The sequence below is a fragment of the Lactuca sativa genome, chromosome 8 (assembly GCF_002870075.4).
Source record: "Lactuca sativa cultivar Salinas chromosome 8, Lsat_Salinas_v11, whole genome shotgun sequence".
NCBI classification, from domain to species: domain Eukaryota; kingdom Viridiplantae; phylum Streptophyta; class Magnoliopsida; order Asterales; family Asteraceae; genus Lactuca; species Lactuca sativa.
Window position 1 is genome coordinate 8,416,331 of NC_056630.2, and position 19,021 is coordinate 8,435,351.

Here is a 19,021-nt window from a genome sequence, read left to right on the forward strand (position 1 = left end):
TTAATTTGCACAAAAGAAGGGGTCTTTCCCTGTAAGATATGTATTTCCCAGAAAGCCCCAAAATCATATCTTTTTGGCTGAATGGGCTGGAAAGACAATTATACACCAAACCTCGCATCTTTCATTATTTATTGGATTATTATTTTTTTTAAATAACTTTTTTTAAATTTATTTTTTATTGAATTATTACTTTTTTTTCATCATTCAACACAGTCAATCAGATATACAATCAAACATCATTGTTTTTTCCCAGTCAGAAAACTTTTCCAAACAATATTTTATCAGACAACATTTTCCCAGACAGAAACTATCAAATGAAACCTAAGTGTGAAATCGGATTTCAAACATCCTCTATCCTAATTTCAATTTAACATTAACATATACTACTCCGCATCTCAATTTCCAAGTTTCCACTTGCTGTTAGATGAGTTCGCTTCCTCTCCTTCAATTCTAATTCTAACACGGCTTTATTTTTCCACCTTCTCATGATCTCATCAGACAAAAGTATATACAATTTATAAGTCATAGTAAAAAAAACAAAAAAACATTGACAAATAGTTAAGGGACTATATATGTAATTCGCTCAATATCCCAAAGATTCGAAGCTGTCGTGGCACGGCTCTCTCTATACATACGACGTCATAACACAAATTTCCCTTTTCCTTCCCCACTTTCTTGGTTCCTACTTGCGACCTTCGTCGGAGCTTCCTCCTCCGACTTCTTAATCCGCCGTTGGCTCCCTCCTCCTCCGCTACCCTGGAAATCACATCAAAATTCATCCTTCTATCTACCGTCTTCCCCTTTCTCTCTCTTCAGTATGTGCGAACGACCTAATTAGGTTTTTGCGCCTCTCTAATGCAGCAGCAACCACCTACTCACCCGGATTTCAATCAGTCCGGAGGAACAACGTCTCCACGCGCTTCAGTATGTCCGTTACTGCATTACCTTGTTGTCACGCGCTTTCTAGTGGCTCACCTCTTCCTTCTACGGCCGGAGCTAAAAATAAACTCTCTAAACCCTATATCTCATTCAACCGGACTGTTCGCTTGTTAAAGTTATCATCTTCAAATACATCGAGAAACGTAAGCTCGAACTTACATTTTTTATTTATTAACCGAATGTAATTTGTGTTTAGTCGTATATACTTGTTCTTTAAAGATTATATAAGGCATTAGAACTTTTCTGAATGAAACCTTTGTAACATTTGCACCATTGCTTGATTGAATCAATTTTGTAGTTAGTTATACAGTTATGAAGTTATGTTGTTTGGGTCTGTTATAACAGATTAAGCATGTGATTCTTTTATCTTCCATTTAACATAGATCATATGGAATTTTATCGATTTGATATGCGAATGCCAGGTTTTAGTAGTGAGCTCCCTGTAAAATGTTATATGCAACAGACTCCGATTAAACTAGATACTGAGGAAAATAATTTCTTCTGTATCAGGTGTAGATGTTTCTAGTTCTACTAAATCATATACAGAATTATGAATCTGTTTATATGATTTAAATCTATTTCATCATGCTTACCTTTTTCTGTCCTTTTTAAATAAACAACACAACACAATGCTTGATGTTTATCTAACCTGATTGAATTTGATGTTGATTTGTAGAATTGGAGATTTTCATGCTTTAAGAATGACGAATCATCTTCAGAATATTCTGCTTCTGAGACTTCAGAAGATATGATTCCAGGAGAAATGGTAGAACCAGAAACAAAACAACCAAATGTGAATCATGATTGGGTGCTAAACTTCAAAAAGGTAGTTATTTTTTTTTTTTTTGTATTTAGTAGCTTTTTGTTTTAGTATTGTGATTTATTGTATGCACTTTATTACGTGAAAGTGTAGAGAGAAATACTATTTCCTGATGTGTCTGAATGTTATTTTCAGGCTTCAGATGCTGTATTTACTGCAGAACCATGGACAGTGCCATGGACAGCTAAGACCATTTTACAGGTGCAGCTCTTTGCATTTAGTACCATTATACCCCTAGCATAATATTCCACAAAAATAAATTATATGAAAACCCATTTTAAGATGCAAAAAGAAGAGTTTGTTTTTGTTAAATTAATTATTAAATTTGAGAATGCAGGTGATGCTCCTCTGGATTGCTTCATTTTGGTTAGTAGGATCATGGATAATACCATTTATAGCCCACACAGCAGGTTTCAGAAAAGAATCCCTAACATACAGAGGCCAAGCCTTATACAGTCTTTTAACAGACATAGTCGAGGGTATTTCCGGAATTGCAATCCTCAAACTTTGTCTTGCTAAATTCTACCCTCTTTCACCCGATTGGTTCAGATTTTCCCTCAAAGGAAAATGGCAATTGGATGTAGGTCTAGGCTGCCTCATGTTCCCTTTGGTCAACCGTCTCTCACAAGTCAACCTGAATCTACTCCCTTTACCTCCACCGACACCTGTCGCGATCTCAAACGTTGAACAATCGATAGTGGCGCGTGATCCAATGGCTATGGCGCTTTATGCCATAGTAGTTTCCGTTTGTGCCCCTATATGGGAAGAGATTGTGTTTCGAGGGTTTCTTTTACCTTCATTAACAAAGTACATGCCTGTTTGGTGTGCGATTTTAGTGAGTTCGTTAGCTTTTGCTTTGGCTCATTTCAATATTCAGAGAATACTCCCACTTGTGTTTTTAGGGGTTGTTATGGGTACTGTTTATACTCGTTCTAGAAACTTGTTACCCTCTATGTTGTTACATAGCCTTTGGAATGCCTTTGTATTTGTAGATCTTATGAGATAGGTGATGCTCTTGCTATTATTCATTTTCACCATTTGTATAAGCATACCCTTTTCTTTTATTTATTATTATAAATCCAGTAATTCACATAGCTTAATGAATTAAACACTTAATCTCAATATCTATATACATGGTTGTTTCTTTTTTATTTAACGTGGATCGAATAACTTAATGGGTTAAGCCAATTAAAACTGATAAATATTGTGACGTTACTTTTTTTTTTTTTTTTTTTTTGAATCTAAGGATAAAATGGTGAGACCTTATCCTGATGATACGTATTAAGCCATTTTACTCATATAACATCAACAATGAGTAGGATAAGAAAGAGCCATGTAGGATGATTTTATAAATGTTTGTTTGATAGTTGGTGAGTCACACTTGATTGAGTCCAGAGTAAGGGGAATGTTTGGTTGCACCTAGAGTATTCATAGATGATGTAAATGAATGATAAATTGATGTGTGGACTGGTATTTGAATGTCTGTTTTTTAATGATGAAAATGACCATTTTAACCCTCTGAATTATCTGTTGCTTTTTGATTGGACATGTGACCTTTTGAATTATTTGTTGCTTTTTGATTGGACATGTGAACGACTATGCTGATACCGAATTTGTAAATAATTATAAATAAATTACAAAACGTCATACAAAATCCAAATTAAACATCAAACAAAATTCAAATTAAAATTCATACAACATCCAAACTAAACATAATCCTTAGCATACAACTTTAAAGTAATTGATTCACAATCAGCATACAACATCCAAATTGTATTTTGTTTTCAACTTTTCAGCTGCATTCTTCCATTAGTTCGCTTTGGAACTACTCCCTTCATGTCCGTAAGTTGTCATTTATTGAATATCAAGCTTTAAGAAATGTCTTTTCCACACCTTCTATCTGTTTCCAATTGATCCTAGACTTTTTTTGTACCATTTGTGCCATGTTTAGTATTCAAAATCCACCAAGAACAGGTTTCAACAAGCAATTTTGAACAAGTTTAACCAATTTTGAACTTTTTATTCATAGCAACAAAACCCAACAACAATAGAGCAACAAAAATTGAGCAAGAGCATAGCAGATTTCGAAGTTCACACAAATACAAGATAACTCAACTACAAATATCATAACATACAACAACAAAAACTCATAAAATCGATTTCACACAAGTTTCAGCAAGGAAGAAGAAAACTCAACAAGAACAGATCAAACATAAGCTTCAAGTCGACCAAAAACATGCTTAAAAAAATCGATTTCAGATATTTAGGGTTTGAAAAAAGATTGCACAGAAATCGATCGGCCAAAGACATGAACACAACGAACGAGATAGAGGGGGAATTTATCAGCGAAGGGGAGACAAAGCTGGATTGTCGTTGCTGCAAGTCCGATGGCAATGTGAGAATCACCGAGAAACAAAGAACGATGTCGATTGGAGAAGAGAGGGAAAGAAAAAAGAGGCAGATGTTTCTTTTCTTTAGGGTTAAGGGTATTAGATGAAATTTTTTTCATCCAGACTTGTCAACACATCTGACCGATCAAAACCACTTTCACTTGTGTCTCGCCGATTAAGAGGTTGAAAAAGCTCCAACCAAACGCTCTGAATCTGAACGATCTAGAGCCAGCCTCTTTATGAGATCATCAAGAGGCCAAACAAACAGTTCCTAAGACTCAACCTTGAATCCGACCCGATAAGATGCATTTCAAAGGAGCATGGACCGAGTCAGAGACTTTTAAGTGTGATATCAAACAGTTTGAATCTGACTGAGTTACTCAACTTCTAGCCTCTTACTAGACCCATAGCACAAGATATTAGATATTAGGTATGAATGTCTGCGTATCCTTACAAGTCCTTTTTTGTCCGGAAAGAAAGGATATCAAACGGGGACCATCGGTCGGTTTCAAAGTTTCTTTCTGGTTATGGTTACATTGTCTCATGTCCATTTCTTTACCCGACAACCTTCGGGGACCAATGTCTACTCCTTTTGTTTTCTTTTGGGAAATATTAATTCGTAATTACAAACATCAACAAAAACAACAACATTACAATCTTCTTCCATTCTAAAGTTGTAACCACTCACACTGTTGGTGGATGTAAATCCCTGAAATTTCTAGTCCAAGAGAATATATATTAACCATATTTACTTCTTTAAAATTTCAACAAACCTATATATACATAATTATATATTACAATTACTTTAATATTTAATTGAAGATTTTCAGGTTTGCTTGCAGACCATTTTATTTTAATCCGAGCATGCATGTTTCTTTGTATTAAACAAGTTCATGTGACAAGTATGACTGTTTGACGCGATATTTGTTTAGTTGTCCCCTTAAGACACTTTTACTTGTGATATTTGTTTTTTATTAGGAGACCTGTTAATACAATTATTATAGGGGCAACCACCCCCTCGGGCCCAATAAACTGGTTTTCATCAATTCAATCTTACTGTTTAATAATACCACTTTTCTTATTTAATATAAAATTAAATATAATATACCATGCAAATGCAATATCAATGACATCATGTGGGGTTCACATTTCGATAATTATATATACTATATGTTATCTATATAGTGTGAAGGACCACAATAATGATGTCTTTACATGCACATGTATGTTTTGTTTCTCTCTATATATACATACCTATGTCTACACACCACAAGGAATTTGATAAACATATCCTGAATCATTATTCATCATTCATAATTTCATCATATCCTTCCATGGAAGCTTCAGAATCACTATCGATTGAGAGCTTTTCGTACAGTTGGTTAGTCAACTTAAAGCCATCTTTTGAGACTTCTTTTAGAGCCTCCTTTGATGATGATTCCAACTTCATTGAAATGGACCCGAAGCTTTCCGCTTCTAAAAGATTTCTTGTTTTTCATCAAGATTTCGACTTTGATCTCCCGACATTGCAACCTAATTGTGTTCATGCCGATGAGCTCATCTCTAATGGAATCCTCGTTCCACTTTTTTTAAAGCCGTTGGATATCGGAATGGGAATCTATGATTCCGTTTCCAGCTCCACTCCGGTTTCACCCGTGTCTTCCGCCACCCATGGCAGAAGTCGGTCTTTGCTCTCTAGAAGGTACCGAAGACTGCCGAAAAGTGTCGTTAGGAAGTACTTGAATTTGGTAAGGCTGCTTTGGCTCAGAATGAGAAGGGGAAGGGCCGATGCCGATTCCGGTTCAGGTTCCGGTTCCGGACCAAGCACCGGAATCGGCATCTCGTCTCCCAGGGAAACCGAAACGTATTCTTCTAATAATTGGCTAAGATCATGCGATTCCGATTCCGCTAAAATCTTGACGTTTGAAGGCACAAGTGAAGCAGACAATTGGAGAAGATCATGCGATTCCGAGAGTTCAATTTACGAAGCGGTTCTTCACTGCAAGAAAACTATTGGTTAGAATAAGTCGATCTCATGTGTTTTTTTTTTTTTTTTAATTAATTTAGTTTGCTATATATTCACAAATCAGAAAATGAAACATACACAAAATTGGTAAATTTTCAGGCTATAAATGAAGAGAAAGAAGAAGCGAAGATGGTAGCACATGTAGAAAATTACCGTCTGAGATTTTATGGTTGGTTTTAGACGTGTAAAGTATTACTAGTATTTAGAGTAAAAAACTGTAACTACCGGTCGTCCAAATTATCAGTTATGGTTTGAGAAATGATATTTTATATAAAATGCATGTCTTAAAAGTAAAAACATTTATTGGATATGCCTGGTTTTCAAATTGTCTTTGGTTTGGTCAATCAAAGAAGTTCGACCTCCATAACTCCATTGTTACTTGTTTTAAAGAAAAATCAATATTGATCCTAATCCTAACTTTGTAATAAAATTGAATAATAAAGAAATCTGGGGTGGTTCTTGTTTTGAACTAGATCGAATTAAAACATGTACATCCTTGAGAAAATACAAAATCAAGAGGCCAACAAAAAACCAAAATATATAAATAAGAAAAAAAATAGAAATTAGACTAGAAAAATCTTGGTGTTGATTTTACCAAAATAAAATATGTGAATTTCTTGCTTAGGTTTAACTGCAACCAAAAAATTCACCATCGGGTTCCATAATGTATTCAAGTTGTTTTAACTTTTGGGTAACTTATTTTCCGAGAACGATGGGGAGAAGAGAGAGTGGCTTGGGAAGGAAGGAGATTGCAAACATTTGCCGATGAGAATTGCCGCCCAACAATGCAGCCACAACGGTCCGGTGTTTGCCGCCGACACTCTTAGCCTGTCGGATGCCGCCGGGGTTTGTAGCTCTCACACTGTTTGGTCTAAGGCTAAGATGGTTGGGTATTAGTCACACTTATACCCATGCCACATCATCATCTTCTCTTTTCTTCTTTCCATCTCATTTTTTTGGGGTAGTTTTCCAAGAATTCAACGCAGTTGTGAGGTCAAACAAGAAGAAACACAGAGGAAGGAAGAAAGAAGAAACTGATGTTGCCCTTTGTTGTCGTTAACATGTCTGGGCAACGCCATATACCATAACGAGAGTCGGAGGTGGTGTTTACGGCGTTATCCTGACGTTTTCTAGCGTCCACATCATCATAATGGGAGTGGGCGTTGCCCACATTGAGCACTCTAAAGAGTATGGTGATGTTTTGTCAATGGTAAAAGGGCGTTACATAAACACCACATAAGTATTTACAATTTTTGGTGCACTTCACGTTTGAATAAGGTGTTTTTTTTGCCAATGATATATATAGTGATATTATATTAAAACGAAAAAAAAAAGTTGCAAATTTGCAATGATAATCAAGAAATAAAAAAAAAACATTATATTGGGATTTGTCATAACTACAACTACTTACTAATGGAAAAAAAATTTAGGATATGGTAAAAATGTCATATAGGTTTTTATCAATGACAAAACCCTTTCACACTATTTAGGGGTGTTTGGGATTGTTTTTAAAACATCTTTTGTCTTTTAACTTTTCCAAAAAGTTAAAAAATTGCTAAAAGATGTTTAGGTAATACAAAAGATCTTTTAGGGCATGTTTAGCTTATCTTTTGAGGGCCAAAAGTTCTTTTTGAAAAAGATAGAATACAAAAGATGTTTGGTAAAACCATTTTAAAAGTTACTTTTTGATTTTTTTATATAAGAAAAACTGACTTTTTGAAAAGGTCAGAAAATGCTGTCTTTTTATAACTTTTGCCAAAAGGACTTTTGGCTCCCAAAAAGATAAGCCAAACATCCCTTAAAATAACTTTTTATATAGAAGGAAAAGTTGGTGTTTCAAAAGTTACAAAATATTTTAACCTTCCAAATAATCCAACACATGTGATTAATCATACTAATTAACTACTCGACTTTATTAAATATTTTTAATTGAATTTGGTTTCATTTAATAAATAATATTAGCAAATTTATTTACTTTTTTTAGTTGATAAATAATAATTTATCCAATAAAATAATAACGTATCTTGTATATTATATCCAACAATAATACGAAGCTTAGCAAACAAACAACCACAAATACTGTTTCTTGTAAATTGAAAAAAACAACATACCATCCGGTGATTGAAATTCGAAATTCAAAGAACAAATTTCTGGTGTAGGAAAAATTGCATTTCATCGTAAATTTCACAAGGTAAAGTAAAGTACGGAAACAGAAAATGAATTACAAAAATAAAAGTTGGATTGGATAAAGTATCATAAAAGGGTGCCATTTCTGAAAAAACCGATGACTCCGATGAGAGAAAAAAAAGGGTGTTGTTAAACACACTCAAAAAAGGGTCAAAACCACGTGACTAATTAAAGTCAAAACCACTATCATATTTTTGAAACCCCAATTTACAAGACTTTATGACTTTAATATATTTTTTATATTTTTTAATTTACTTCACAAGGGATTACCGCATTTTTGGTGTAACACTTTTACCCCATATAGTTTAAATATATTTTCAATTTATATCCTTCTATATTTTAAAAAAATTACTTTCAATCCTAATTAATATATTATTAATATATTGATGTTTTAACTTTTTCATACAGGTATACACACAAATGTAAATATTTTCAGTTTATATCCTTTTCTATTTTAAAATTAATAACTCTCTCACATTTCCATTTGGTATTAGGCAAAACTAATAACTATATTTAAATTTATGACCCTTTAACTTATCCTACATTTACAATAAATACCCTATCTTTATTTTAGTGTTGTATAAACGAATACGCTCAAATCAAAATAATATAGCTATATTTACATTTATAGTTCTTTAACTTACCCTACATTTACAATAAATACCTTATTTTTATTTTAGTGTTGTCTAAACGAATACCACTACGATCAAATCAAAATAATATAACTATATTTATATTTATAATCCTTTAACTTACCCTACATTTACAATAAATACCCTATCTTTATTTTAGTGTTGTCTAGACGAATACCACTACGATCAAATCAAAATAATATAGCTATATTTACATTTATAATCCTTTAACTTACCCTATATTTACAATAAATACCCTATCTTTATTTTAGTGTTGTCTAGACGAATACCACTACGATCAAATCAAAATAAAATAGCTATATTTACATTTATATTCCTTTAACTTACCCTACATTTACAATAAATACCCTATCTTTATTTTAGTGTTGTCTAGACGAATACCAGTACGATCAAATCAAAATAATATAACTATATTTATATTTATAATCCTTTAACTTACCCTACATTTACAATAAATACCCTATCTTTATTTTAGTGTTGTCTAGACGAATACCACTACGATCAAATCAAAATAATATAACTATATTTACATTTATAATCCTTTAACTTACCCTACATTTACAATAAATATCCTATCTTTATTTTAGTGTTGTCTAAACGAATACCACTACGATCAAATCAAAATAATATAACTATATTTACATTTATAATCCTTTAACTTACCCTACATTTACAATAAATACCTTATCTTTATTTTAGTGTTATCTAGACGAATACCACTATGATCAAATCAAAATAATATAGCTATATTTACATTTATAATCCTTTAACATACCCTACATTTACAATAAATACCCTATCTTTATTTTAGTGTTGTCTAGACGAATACCATTACGATCAAATCAAAATAATATAGCTATATTTACATTTATGGTCCTTTAACTTACCCTATAATTTATATACTATTCCTTTTCATGCCTAAAGTTTTACTATAAATGAATGTGTCCCAGACTTCATTTTCATTGTACGATAGTTTGAAAAACGATAGACTAAGTAAAAGAAAATGAGTTGGCCATAATATTCTCACAAAAAAAAAATACCAAGTGGACGTCCGCGGTTGAGTACACAAACAAGACCTACTGTTCCTCCTACTCAAGATCCAACGACTCAATATCCTCGTAGACATAGTTTTGCAACGTCTATGTCAGATTATAATGGGTCTAATCAGTTTGATTTAAATCAGGAACTAGAGACGCACAATACATTTTCGTTTCAACAACCTTCAACATTTTATTCAAATTCACTAATGAGTGAAATTCCAAATGAATTTCATCCATACGTTACAAACATTGAAGATGTGGAAGGAGATGGAAATTGTGGATTTCGGGCAATAGCTGTCTCCCTTGGGTATAGTCAAAATTATTGGCGTCAAATCCGCTCAGAATTACACAACAAATTATTAGAAAATTGGGGACGATATGCAATGATTTTTCAGGATGATATAAACAACGTACATCACTCGTTGAGTTTCACTGGATTGGGTCCTGCACAAAGTGAATATTGGTTGATTATGCCGGATACTAGATTCCTCATTGCTAATAAGTATGGTGTAATCGTCTATTTTTTAGACAAACAAGGTTCGTCAACATGTTTTCCGCTTTGGCATGGCCCGCAAGACATCTCACATCATATATCTATTGTTATCGCCTGTGTTTATAATGGTCATTACGTAAAAGTTGATTTACAATAATCACATCCAATGCCTACAGTTTTGTCACTTTGGCGTCACTACAAATCAGAACGTGCCGCTGGATGGGAAATATTGTATAATGCTCGACTTAATGCATATATTCCACCGAATGCACAACGTAATAATTGTAATATTCATGTAGTTGATGTCCCTGATAATTAATAAAATTAAAATATGACCGTGTTTGACAAAACATTAGTAATTGAAAATGATAATTTTATTTGTTATAGTTGTGAGAAAATATCATATTATATTTTTTATTGTTCGTTTAATTGTTTGTAATCGTTATTTTTTATTGTTCGAAACGTAAATAAACTCGAATTTAAACCGAAAAGTTTATAAAAAACCATGTAATTTAAAAAAATAACGAAATAAAATGTTAACCACCTTGAATTATACCAACAAATATATAAAAATAAACTCGTAAACTTTTTTTTAGGTTAACGAATGAAAATTTTGAAATAATAAAAAAAATTATATATTTTGACAAATATATATATATATATATATATATATATATAATTTGAAAAAAAAAATTATATGAAATCTATACAAACTCTATTAAAATAAAGAACAAATAAAATTGTTATATAATAATAATAATAATAATAATAATAATAATAATAAATTGTTAAAAGAAAATAAAAAAGAAAAAAGAAAGAATAAGTTAATGTTTTTATGTGAAACAAGGATTAAAAGTGTAATATTTATAAAGCATAGGGAACAAAACTGAAAATAAAAACAAAACATAAAGACCATTTCTGTATTTTATAAAGCTTAAGGAACAAATCTGAATATCAAAACAAAACACAAGGACCATTTCTGTATTTTATTCTAAACAATAACATTGTCACCCTTGATCTCATTCGCTGTCATTATTTTTTAATATTTTTTTAATTAAATTTACTATTCATGATATTAAGCAGGAGGTTTTGATTCTTTTTGGGTGTATTTAAAATCCCCGGAAAAAAAATCAATTTTTTTTAATGCAAATAAAATAATTAGACTTTATATACTACCTTACTCCGAAAATGATCCCGTTTACGAGTAGGAGTCTCGGTGAACACAAAATATTTGGTCATTATTGAGAAATTAAATATTTTATTATTATTTATTTTTTATTTAAATAAAATAATGACAAATATCTTAAAATATTATTAATTTTATAAAAAAAATATGATATTTGTAATCATTTCACATGAATATTTGATTTTTCACATGAATAAATAGAAAGAAAAAATAAAAAATATTTGATTTTTCTTATCATTTATACAACAATAACGTATGATATTTTTGTGTATATTTCTAACACAATATTAAATAAATATCTATTTGACTATTTATTAAAAATATATATATAACATATAATATCTCAAATTGAATATTACTATTTACATTAAAAACAATTTTTCTCATTCTAGTTTAATTTAACGGGAAAATGACTTGTAAGGGTAACGAAGTATTAGACTTGTATAAAAAATACCATTGAACTTTTTTTGTATACATACCACCAATCAACTATAGCTTTTGTACACATATGACCATTAAACTTCATATTTGTTCAAAAAATATCATTATGTTACCGGTAATAGTAGGTAACCAGCCACGTAACATGCCACGTGTCATGCCATGTGGCTGCTGACGTGAATTTTATTATATATTATGTATACATTATACCATTAAACTATTTTTTGTACACATTATACCATTAAACTTTTTTTTGTGTACATTTTACCATTAAACTTTTTGTACACATTTTACCATTAATCTTATATAATTTATTCAAAAAATATCATTTCAAAAAATACATATTTTTACATAAAATAGGTTTTCTATCACCTATTGTGACTCCCTGATTTTGTAAGGTTTGGGGGAAACGGTTTGTTTTTTTACAATGATACTAAGAATTTTCTTTTACAACTACATTGTGAATTTATGTTGGTCATACATCAATTGAAACCCACAAGGTTTGAACTTGAGACTTTTATCTGGAGCGGCGAAGGAATACTCAATTGTTCATTATTTTAGCTAATGTCTAATAAACATATTCTTATAAGTCATTTTCTTAGGAAACTACGTTTGAGGCACATTTATAAACTCATGAAACATTTTGTACATGTTACCTTATTATAATCCCCCCCCCCCTCTTCTTGATTATGGTTGATGATTAAAAAAGTGCATTTAAATTATGTCGTTGTTTACTGATAGGAAAATGACTTATAATGATAAGGTTACTAAAATTTAGAAAATCAGTAAAATCCACATCAGGTGATGGGAAACCTACTTTTATGTAATAATATGTATTTTTTGAATGATATTTTTTTTCAATAAATTATATAACATTAATGGTAAAATGTGTACAAAAAAAAAGTTTAATGGTAAAATGTGTACAAAAAAAAAAGTTTAATGGTACAATGTGTACAAAAAATAGTTTAATGGTATAATATGTATATAATAAACAGTAAAATACACGTCAGCAACCACATGCCATGCTATGTGGCTAATGACCTATTATTACAGGTAATATAATGGTATTTTTTGAACAAATATGAAATTTAATGGTCATATATGTATAAAACTTATAGTTGATTGGTGATGTGTGTACAAAAAAAAGTTCAATAGTATTTTTTGTACAAGTCTAATACTTTGTTACCCTTACAAGTCATTTTCCCTTAATTTAACTAGTAGGTGATTTGAGCTTGGCCAAAAACCTTTTTTTTTAACACAAAAATTGGACCAAAAGTGTCAAGTTCAACAAAATCTAGGGGCCATTTTCATGTAAATTAAGCCATTTCCCTAAAAAAAATCTTTAAGATATATAAAAAAAAAACAAAAATGGACCAAAAATGTCAAATTCAACAAAACCTAAAGACCATTTATGTAAAATAAGTCAATTCTCTTAGAGGAAACACCACAAAAATCTTTAATATGTATCAAAAAAACAAAAATAGACCAAAAAAGTTAGATTCAACAAAACCTAAGGACCCTTTATGTAAAATAAAAGAAATGGGAATGGTTTAAAGCGGAGCCAAAGAATTGAGCCAAAAAAGTCAAAAACAAAAGCTTAGGGAAAAAATGGCAACAGATAAAACATTTGAGGCAAAAGAGTAATAAAAAAAGCTATATTCATAACCATGTTATGCTTTATATATATATATATATATATATATATATATATATATATATATATATATATATATATATATATATATAAATTCAATGTTGTATATTAAATAATATGTTAACCATTTTGGTCGTTTAATGCTTCATTTTTTATATCGAAAGAATTGACTAGTGGTTATATATATTGCCCATACTACTATTGTCTCTACCTTATTTAGGTTGTGAGGATTGGGTAAGTGAAAAGAAGGACTAGGTAAGTGAAGAGCTTGGTATCAATGACATGGAGCTCGCTCGGCATGTCTAGGGCACATCGTCTCTTAAGCTCGTTGACTGAATAATGTCTGTTTCAGCAACGTGCTACTAAGTCTCTCTCCTTTATAAGGGTTGGACGTCAATGTGGAATGGGGAAGAAGTTGAGGTAGTGGTGGTTGTGGAGGCCAACAAAATTAATAACCCTAAATATTACACATTAAAATAGTATATAGTGAAAAAGGGATCGAATCCACAGAGATTGGTTCGATTTTATAACTCTATGAAAATCTCTTTGTAAAAATACTTGTTAAATAACAATAAAAATAACAATGGGGGTTTTGGTCTTTTGAAATACTTAAAATAAACTAAAACTAAACTAAGATTTAATTGGACAATTTAACAAAAACAAGATTTTGATGTAAAATCAATAAGGGAAAGATGGTTGACTTAAAGTTTCCTCAATTTGACTTTTGATGAACATATCATTAGAATCCAATGGTGCAATACTTATTTTAAATCCTCAATTTGGCTATAGTAATCCAAGAAGCTTGAAATTACCTAGACCTTTCTTAGTTGTTAAAATGGTTAAAGAAGCTCATAACAATTTCCTTAGTCAAAGTTAGAATCTCCATTGAGCATGTGATTAGTGAAAGTCAACTAGCATTAAGAACCAAAAAGTCACCAAATCCAAGAGGAGTCAAATGCTTTCACTACCATGTTGGAGAAAATGTTTTTATGATTGTGTGAAGCAAAAACAACACAAAAATCATTTGTTGCTTGCTAATTTGAGGATCCTTTACTTAATCAAGAAATTAGCCAACTAATCACCACAAATACATTTAAACTCATGAATAAAAACATACAAGTAGTGATAAGATGTTAAAACACAAAACATTCTCATAAAGATTCAAGAACAAGTTCATGGAGTCTTTAACATTCAACAAAAGTTCAAAGGACTCAACAAAAGTTAGCCAAATTTAGTTTAGCCAAGCATGGCTAAACTTAAGAAAACAAAGTTAGAAACGATTGTACCAAACATTGAACAAGAATCAAGAGGTGAAAAGATGATGTTCTTGAGGTGTTTTTGGCCTTCAAAAGTCTTCAAAACTCCAGAGAGAATGCTCCAAAATCGGGTGTCTAAGAGTCTCCAAAAGATGGGCACCAACCTTCCTCAAATAGCCTTCCAAATGAAACTCCGAATTTGCCCCTGCAGTGCTGTGTGTGACCCGCATGCTATTGCATGGGTGGTTCCTGAATGTGGCCTCTTTGAGGTTTGGGCCTCCATAGCTTAGCCCATTTGGCCCAATTCGAGTCCAATCAGCTCCTAGCCCATTTTTCTTCAAGTTTTCTTCATTTTAAGCCCGATTTGGCTTCTCCAAATCCTCCATAGCTCGTAAACTCGCCCGATTAATAATCTACGCACGCTTGAATATTCTCCAGCATCTTGCAAATTTAAAGTTTATTTCTCTCCAAGCCTTCAAATAATCATCAAGCTCGCTCCATGCATCATCTCCACTACCCGTCAAGCCCAAAATCCTCGATGTCCTCTTATTCCAATCGCTTTCCATATGTCCCGAACATTCCCGCTCCACTAATCTCCATGAAATCTGCAATAAAGCTCACGAAACTAGAAAGTACCCGAAATGGTCATAAAATAACAAAAAGGAAAATATGCATGGAAATTAACTAAATTATGGATGAAATATGTTAGAATAAACTATAAAAAGAAGTAAATAAAATGAAACTATCAAGTAGTGCTTGATAATGCTGACACCACTCCTTACAACCTTATTAGTCGCCTCATCATGATTCATTGGAGGTCTGAAACAACATATTTTTTATCAGTGTCTTGAGTGCATTAACAAATTCCAATTTGTAATTTAAAATCATCATCCTTTATAACAAAAGATATTTTATTCATTGGGGAAGGCATAAACTATACATTAATTTACATAAATATTCATAAATGGTCTTTGTGGTTTCTCATAATATTAAGGTAACACCTAGTTTCGGCGATGTTCTTATTTCGGGACATCGGACTGTAATCTGATCAAGTGAAGGTCTTGGGCTTCAAAGGAATAGAGTTTAGACCCTTTCGAATGTTGATAATGTTGGATTAAATGATTAGAACCCTCTATTTATGCCTTGAAGCAAAAGGTTAAAATTGGAAAGGTGATATCTCAGGCTTCTTGCTTGAATTAAGGATTTTATTTTGATATGTTTTTAGTCAAACATAACTAGATAGAAATGCAGGGATCGTCAATATTGTAATGACGTAAATTTCAAAACAATTTTTCACTTCTTAAAAATGTAATTTTCATTCATAAATATTCTCAAATCTCAATGTATCACATATCAAATACATAAAACACATCCCATGATCAGAATGTATAAAAAATCCAATAGTGTGTACCGATCATGTCGGCGCCTTCCCGCGATCCTCACTGGTACCTGAAACACATAACACAAAACATTGTAAGCATAAATGCTTAGTGAGTTCCCCAAAATACCACGTACAACACGTATTAGCCACTCGAGGCTATAACTCTGTATGACCCTCTGGTCAAAGTGTCTCAGTGGGACCCTCCAGTCCTATAACTCTGTGGACTCTGGTCCTAACTCTGTGGACCCTTCGGTCATAACTCTGTAACTCTGAATCACATATAGCACATAATCACATAGATGTCACATCATATAATAGCATACAACATACTCTGTCACATAACTCTAACTACCACTCTAAGTAAAGTATAGTGAGAAGACTCACCTCGGATAACTCGGTAACCCTCGAACTCGGAAATACAGATCTAGCCTCCGCCTAATCACATAAAATTATTACTCTAATCAATACGACTTTCAAAGACCAGGCTAATCCCTCTCTAAGTTCTCTAAGAAGGGTAAAAGACCATTCTACCCCTCCAATGGCTCAAAAGTCAAAACATTGACTAAATCCTAATAGTCAACGAAGTCAAATCTAGTTAACGGTCAACTTTGACCAGACTTGTCGAGTGCTCGTGGGCGACTCGACGAGTCCACACGGGTCCTCTGAATCCTTCTAGCCTCACTTGGCACGTCGAGTCCCTCCTCTGTGACATCCCCAAAATCACGGCCAGAAAAGACCGGTTTGTTTATGCTTTGTTTAAAAATCAGAGTTACATTTTAAATGAAAGTGTTGCGGAATTTGTCCCAAAACAAAAATATGATAAAGATTTATCAAAAGCATTTCCATAGAAATGTATTTCATTAAAAGACTCGGGATGTCATGTTCGTACAGATCAAAAGCATAAACAATACAATATAAGCCTTACTACATTATTTCATATCTACAGGCCTATATCCGTAATCCCTCGTCCAAAACATCACACCTATGCTCATGCGCCACTACCTGTAATACATAAAACTGAGTGGGTCAGGCTTGGGAGCCTGGTGAGCACATAGGGTTTTCAACCCACAATAAATAAGTTTATTAATTTCATCGATCAACAATAACCCGATTACCCGTTCCCGTTATCCTCACTTTACGTCCCTAAACACCTATCATAAGGGACCTAGCCTAAGGATCATCATCGGGACGGACACTACTGCTAAGGGGATTCCTCAGCAATAAATGTCCTAAAGGCAACCATGTGGGGGATGGAGTACACCGGTGAACATATCGTTCACAAACACCTACAGGTTGCGAGCCTGCTAGTGTTCCACTGGATTGTCTAGAAGAGTCCGTGGTCGTCATCCATACTCCGCTAGATGACAGAATCAACAACATCAACATCGAGGCCTCTCATCATTTTATCACACATCACCTATTGCATCTACCCATGTTTTACCCCAACATTTTCGTAGATATAAAATACATATACAGTTTAAATCATTGAAAACATGTATAACAACGTTCATCTAGCATAGATAGCAAGTATTCAGATAATATGCACACATAGCACGTAATTTATATAAAATACTTCATATCTATGTGTAAGTTGAAAGTAACTATGCACTCACCTGGTAAGGTGGTGACTCGGCACTCGGACAACTCTTCGTTACTTCTTAAAACAATTTTTCCTTGACCAAAACCTTGTATTAATACCACTAGAGTTTAGTTTTAACGTTAATTGCGACTAATTAATAGTCTAGCTATTATTACTATTATATAGGCGTTAAATAACACTCAATATAACTCATAATAATAGCCCAAATAATTATTTTAAGGTCCTAATAATGTTACTATAATTAAATAAGAGCTATATTAAATATAGTATAGGCGTAACTCACTTACAATGGGTTTTTATTAAAAACCGGGCTTCGCTGGAGCAGCGTTTCCGAGCCGAAAGCTTTTCTTCTCGGAGCCGTCGGGCGCTCCGGGGCTTTCTTCTCGTGATAGGGAGGTTCCCTAGACTTGGGAGGGGCTTAGGGAGGCTAGAGAGAAGTTAGAGAGAGAAAGAGAGGCTTATGGTGTGAAGAAAATATGAGGAGTTCACCCTTGTATTTATAGGAGTTTTATAGTAAAGTAGTCTCTAAGCTTCGTCCGTAACTTTTGCATACGAGCTCCGTTTTTGTCTGTCTTTTTACCGTTGAGTTCCTATTAATGAGATCTTCAACTTTCATTTAGACCTCGTTGGCTAATTCTCATTCTATCTCGGATTTACAAAACTGTATCGAATTCGCCGCGCTCGAAAAGTAGAGACTAAGCTTCGTCCATAACTTTCGCATACGAGCTCCGTTTTTGTCTGTCTTTTTACCGTTGAGTTCCTATTAATGAGATCTTCAACTTTCATTTAGACCTCGTTAGCTAATTCTCATTCTATCTCGGATTTACAAAACTGTATCGAATTCGCCGCGCTCGAAAAGTAGGGACTAAGCTTCGTCCATATCTTTCGCATACGAGCTCTATTATCAACGTTCTTTATATCCACGCGTTGGTATTTACGAGTACTACAACTTTCATTT

The 19,021-nt window shown here is 32.7% G+C and overlaps 2 protein-coding genes and 1 long non-coding RNA gene across 4 annotated transcripts; 2 read left to right on the forward strand and 1 right to left on the reverse strand.

Annotated features, from left to right (window-relative positions):
• Positions 1 to 640: 640 nt before the first annotated feature.
• On the forward strand, positions 641 to 2,853 carry LOC111876496 (uncharacterized). The gene is made up of 4 exons (XM_023873025.3): positions 641 to 1,082; positions 1,616 to 1,765; positions 1,895 to 1,960; positions 2,097 to 2,853. Exons 1-4 carry the CDS (start codon positions 927 to 929, stop codon positions 2,763 to 2,765), a joined length of 1,041 nt encoding a protein of 346 aa, XP_023728793.1. The 5' UTR covers positions 641 to 926; the 3' UTR covers positions 2,766 to 2,853.
• Positions 2,854 to 5,384: 2,531 nt separating this feature from the next.
• LOC111876504 (probable membrane-associated kinase regulator 6) lies at positions 5,385 to 6,500 on the forward strand. 2 transcript variants are annotated; one of them, XM_023873047.3, is made up of 3 exons: positions 5,385 to 5,897; positions 6,079 to 6,165; positions 6,275 to 6,500. In XM_023873047.3, exons 1-3 carry the CDS (start codon positions 5,406 to 5,408, stop codon positions 6,353 to 6,355), a joined length of 660 nt encoding a protein of 219 aa, XP_023728815.1. In that variant the 5' UTR covers positions 5,385 to 5,405; the 3' UTR covers positions 6,356 to 6,500. The 2 variants fall into 2 exon arrangements, with proteins under 2 accessions (XP_023728815.1, XP_023728807.1); XM_023873039.3 differs by having other exon boundaries at positions 5,401 to 6,165.
• Positions 6,501 to 15,080: 8,580 nt separating this feature from the next.
• Positions 15,081 to 18,757, reverse strand: LOC128128024 (uncharacterized). Its single transcript, XR_008225585.1, has 3 exons — positions 18,351 to 18,757; positions 18,077 to 18,148; positions 15,081 to 17,465 (listed from the first exon to the last, which is right to left on the reverse strand). It is a non-coding gene; the product is annotated as an uncharacterized LOC128128024 (long non-coding RNA).
• Between the last annotated feature and the right edge of the window lie 264 nt (positions 18,758 to 19,021).

Excerpts from the sequence above, each read along its gene's own strand:
- LOC111876504 (XM_023873039.3), top strand. The coding sequence starts at position 5,406 with ATGTCTACACACCACAAGGAATTTGATAAACATATCCTGAATCATTAT.
- LOC111876496 (XM_023873025.3), top strand. The coding sequence starts at position 927 with ATGTCCGTTACTGCATTACCTTGTTGTCACGCGCTTTCTAGTGGCTCA. Across the intron at positions 1,083-1,615 it reads CTTCAAATACATCGAGAAAC|AATTGGAGATTTTCATGCTT; the intron begins GTAAGCTCGAAC and ends GTTGATTTGTAG. Across the intron at positions 1,766-1,894 it reads GGGTGCTAAACTTCAAAAAG|GCTTCAGATGCTGTATTTAC; the intron begins GTAGTTATTTTT and ends TGTTATTTTCAG.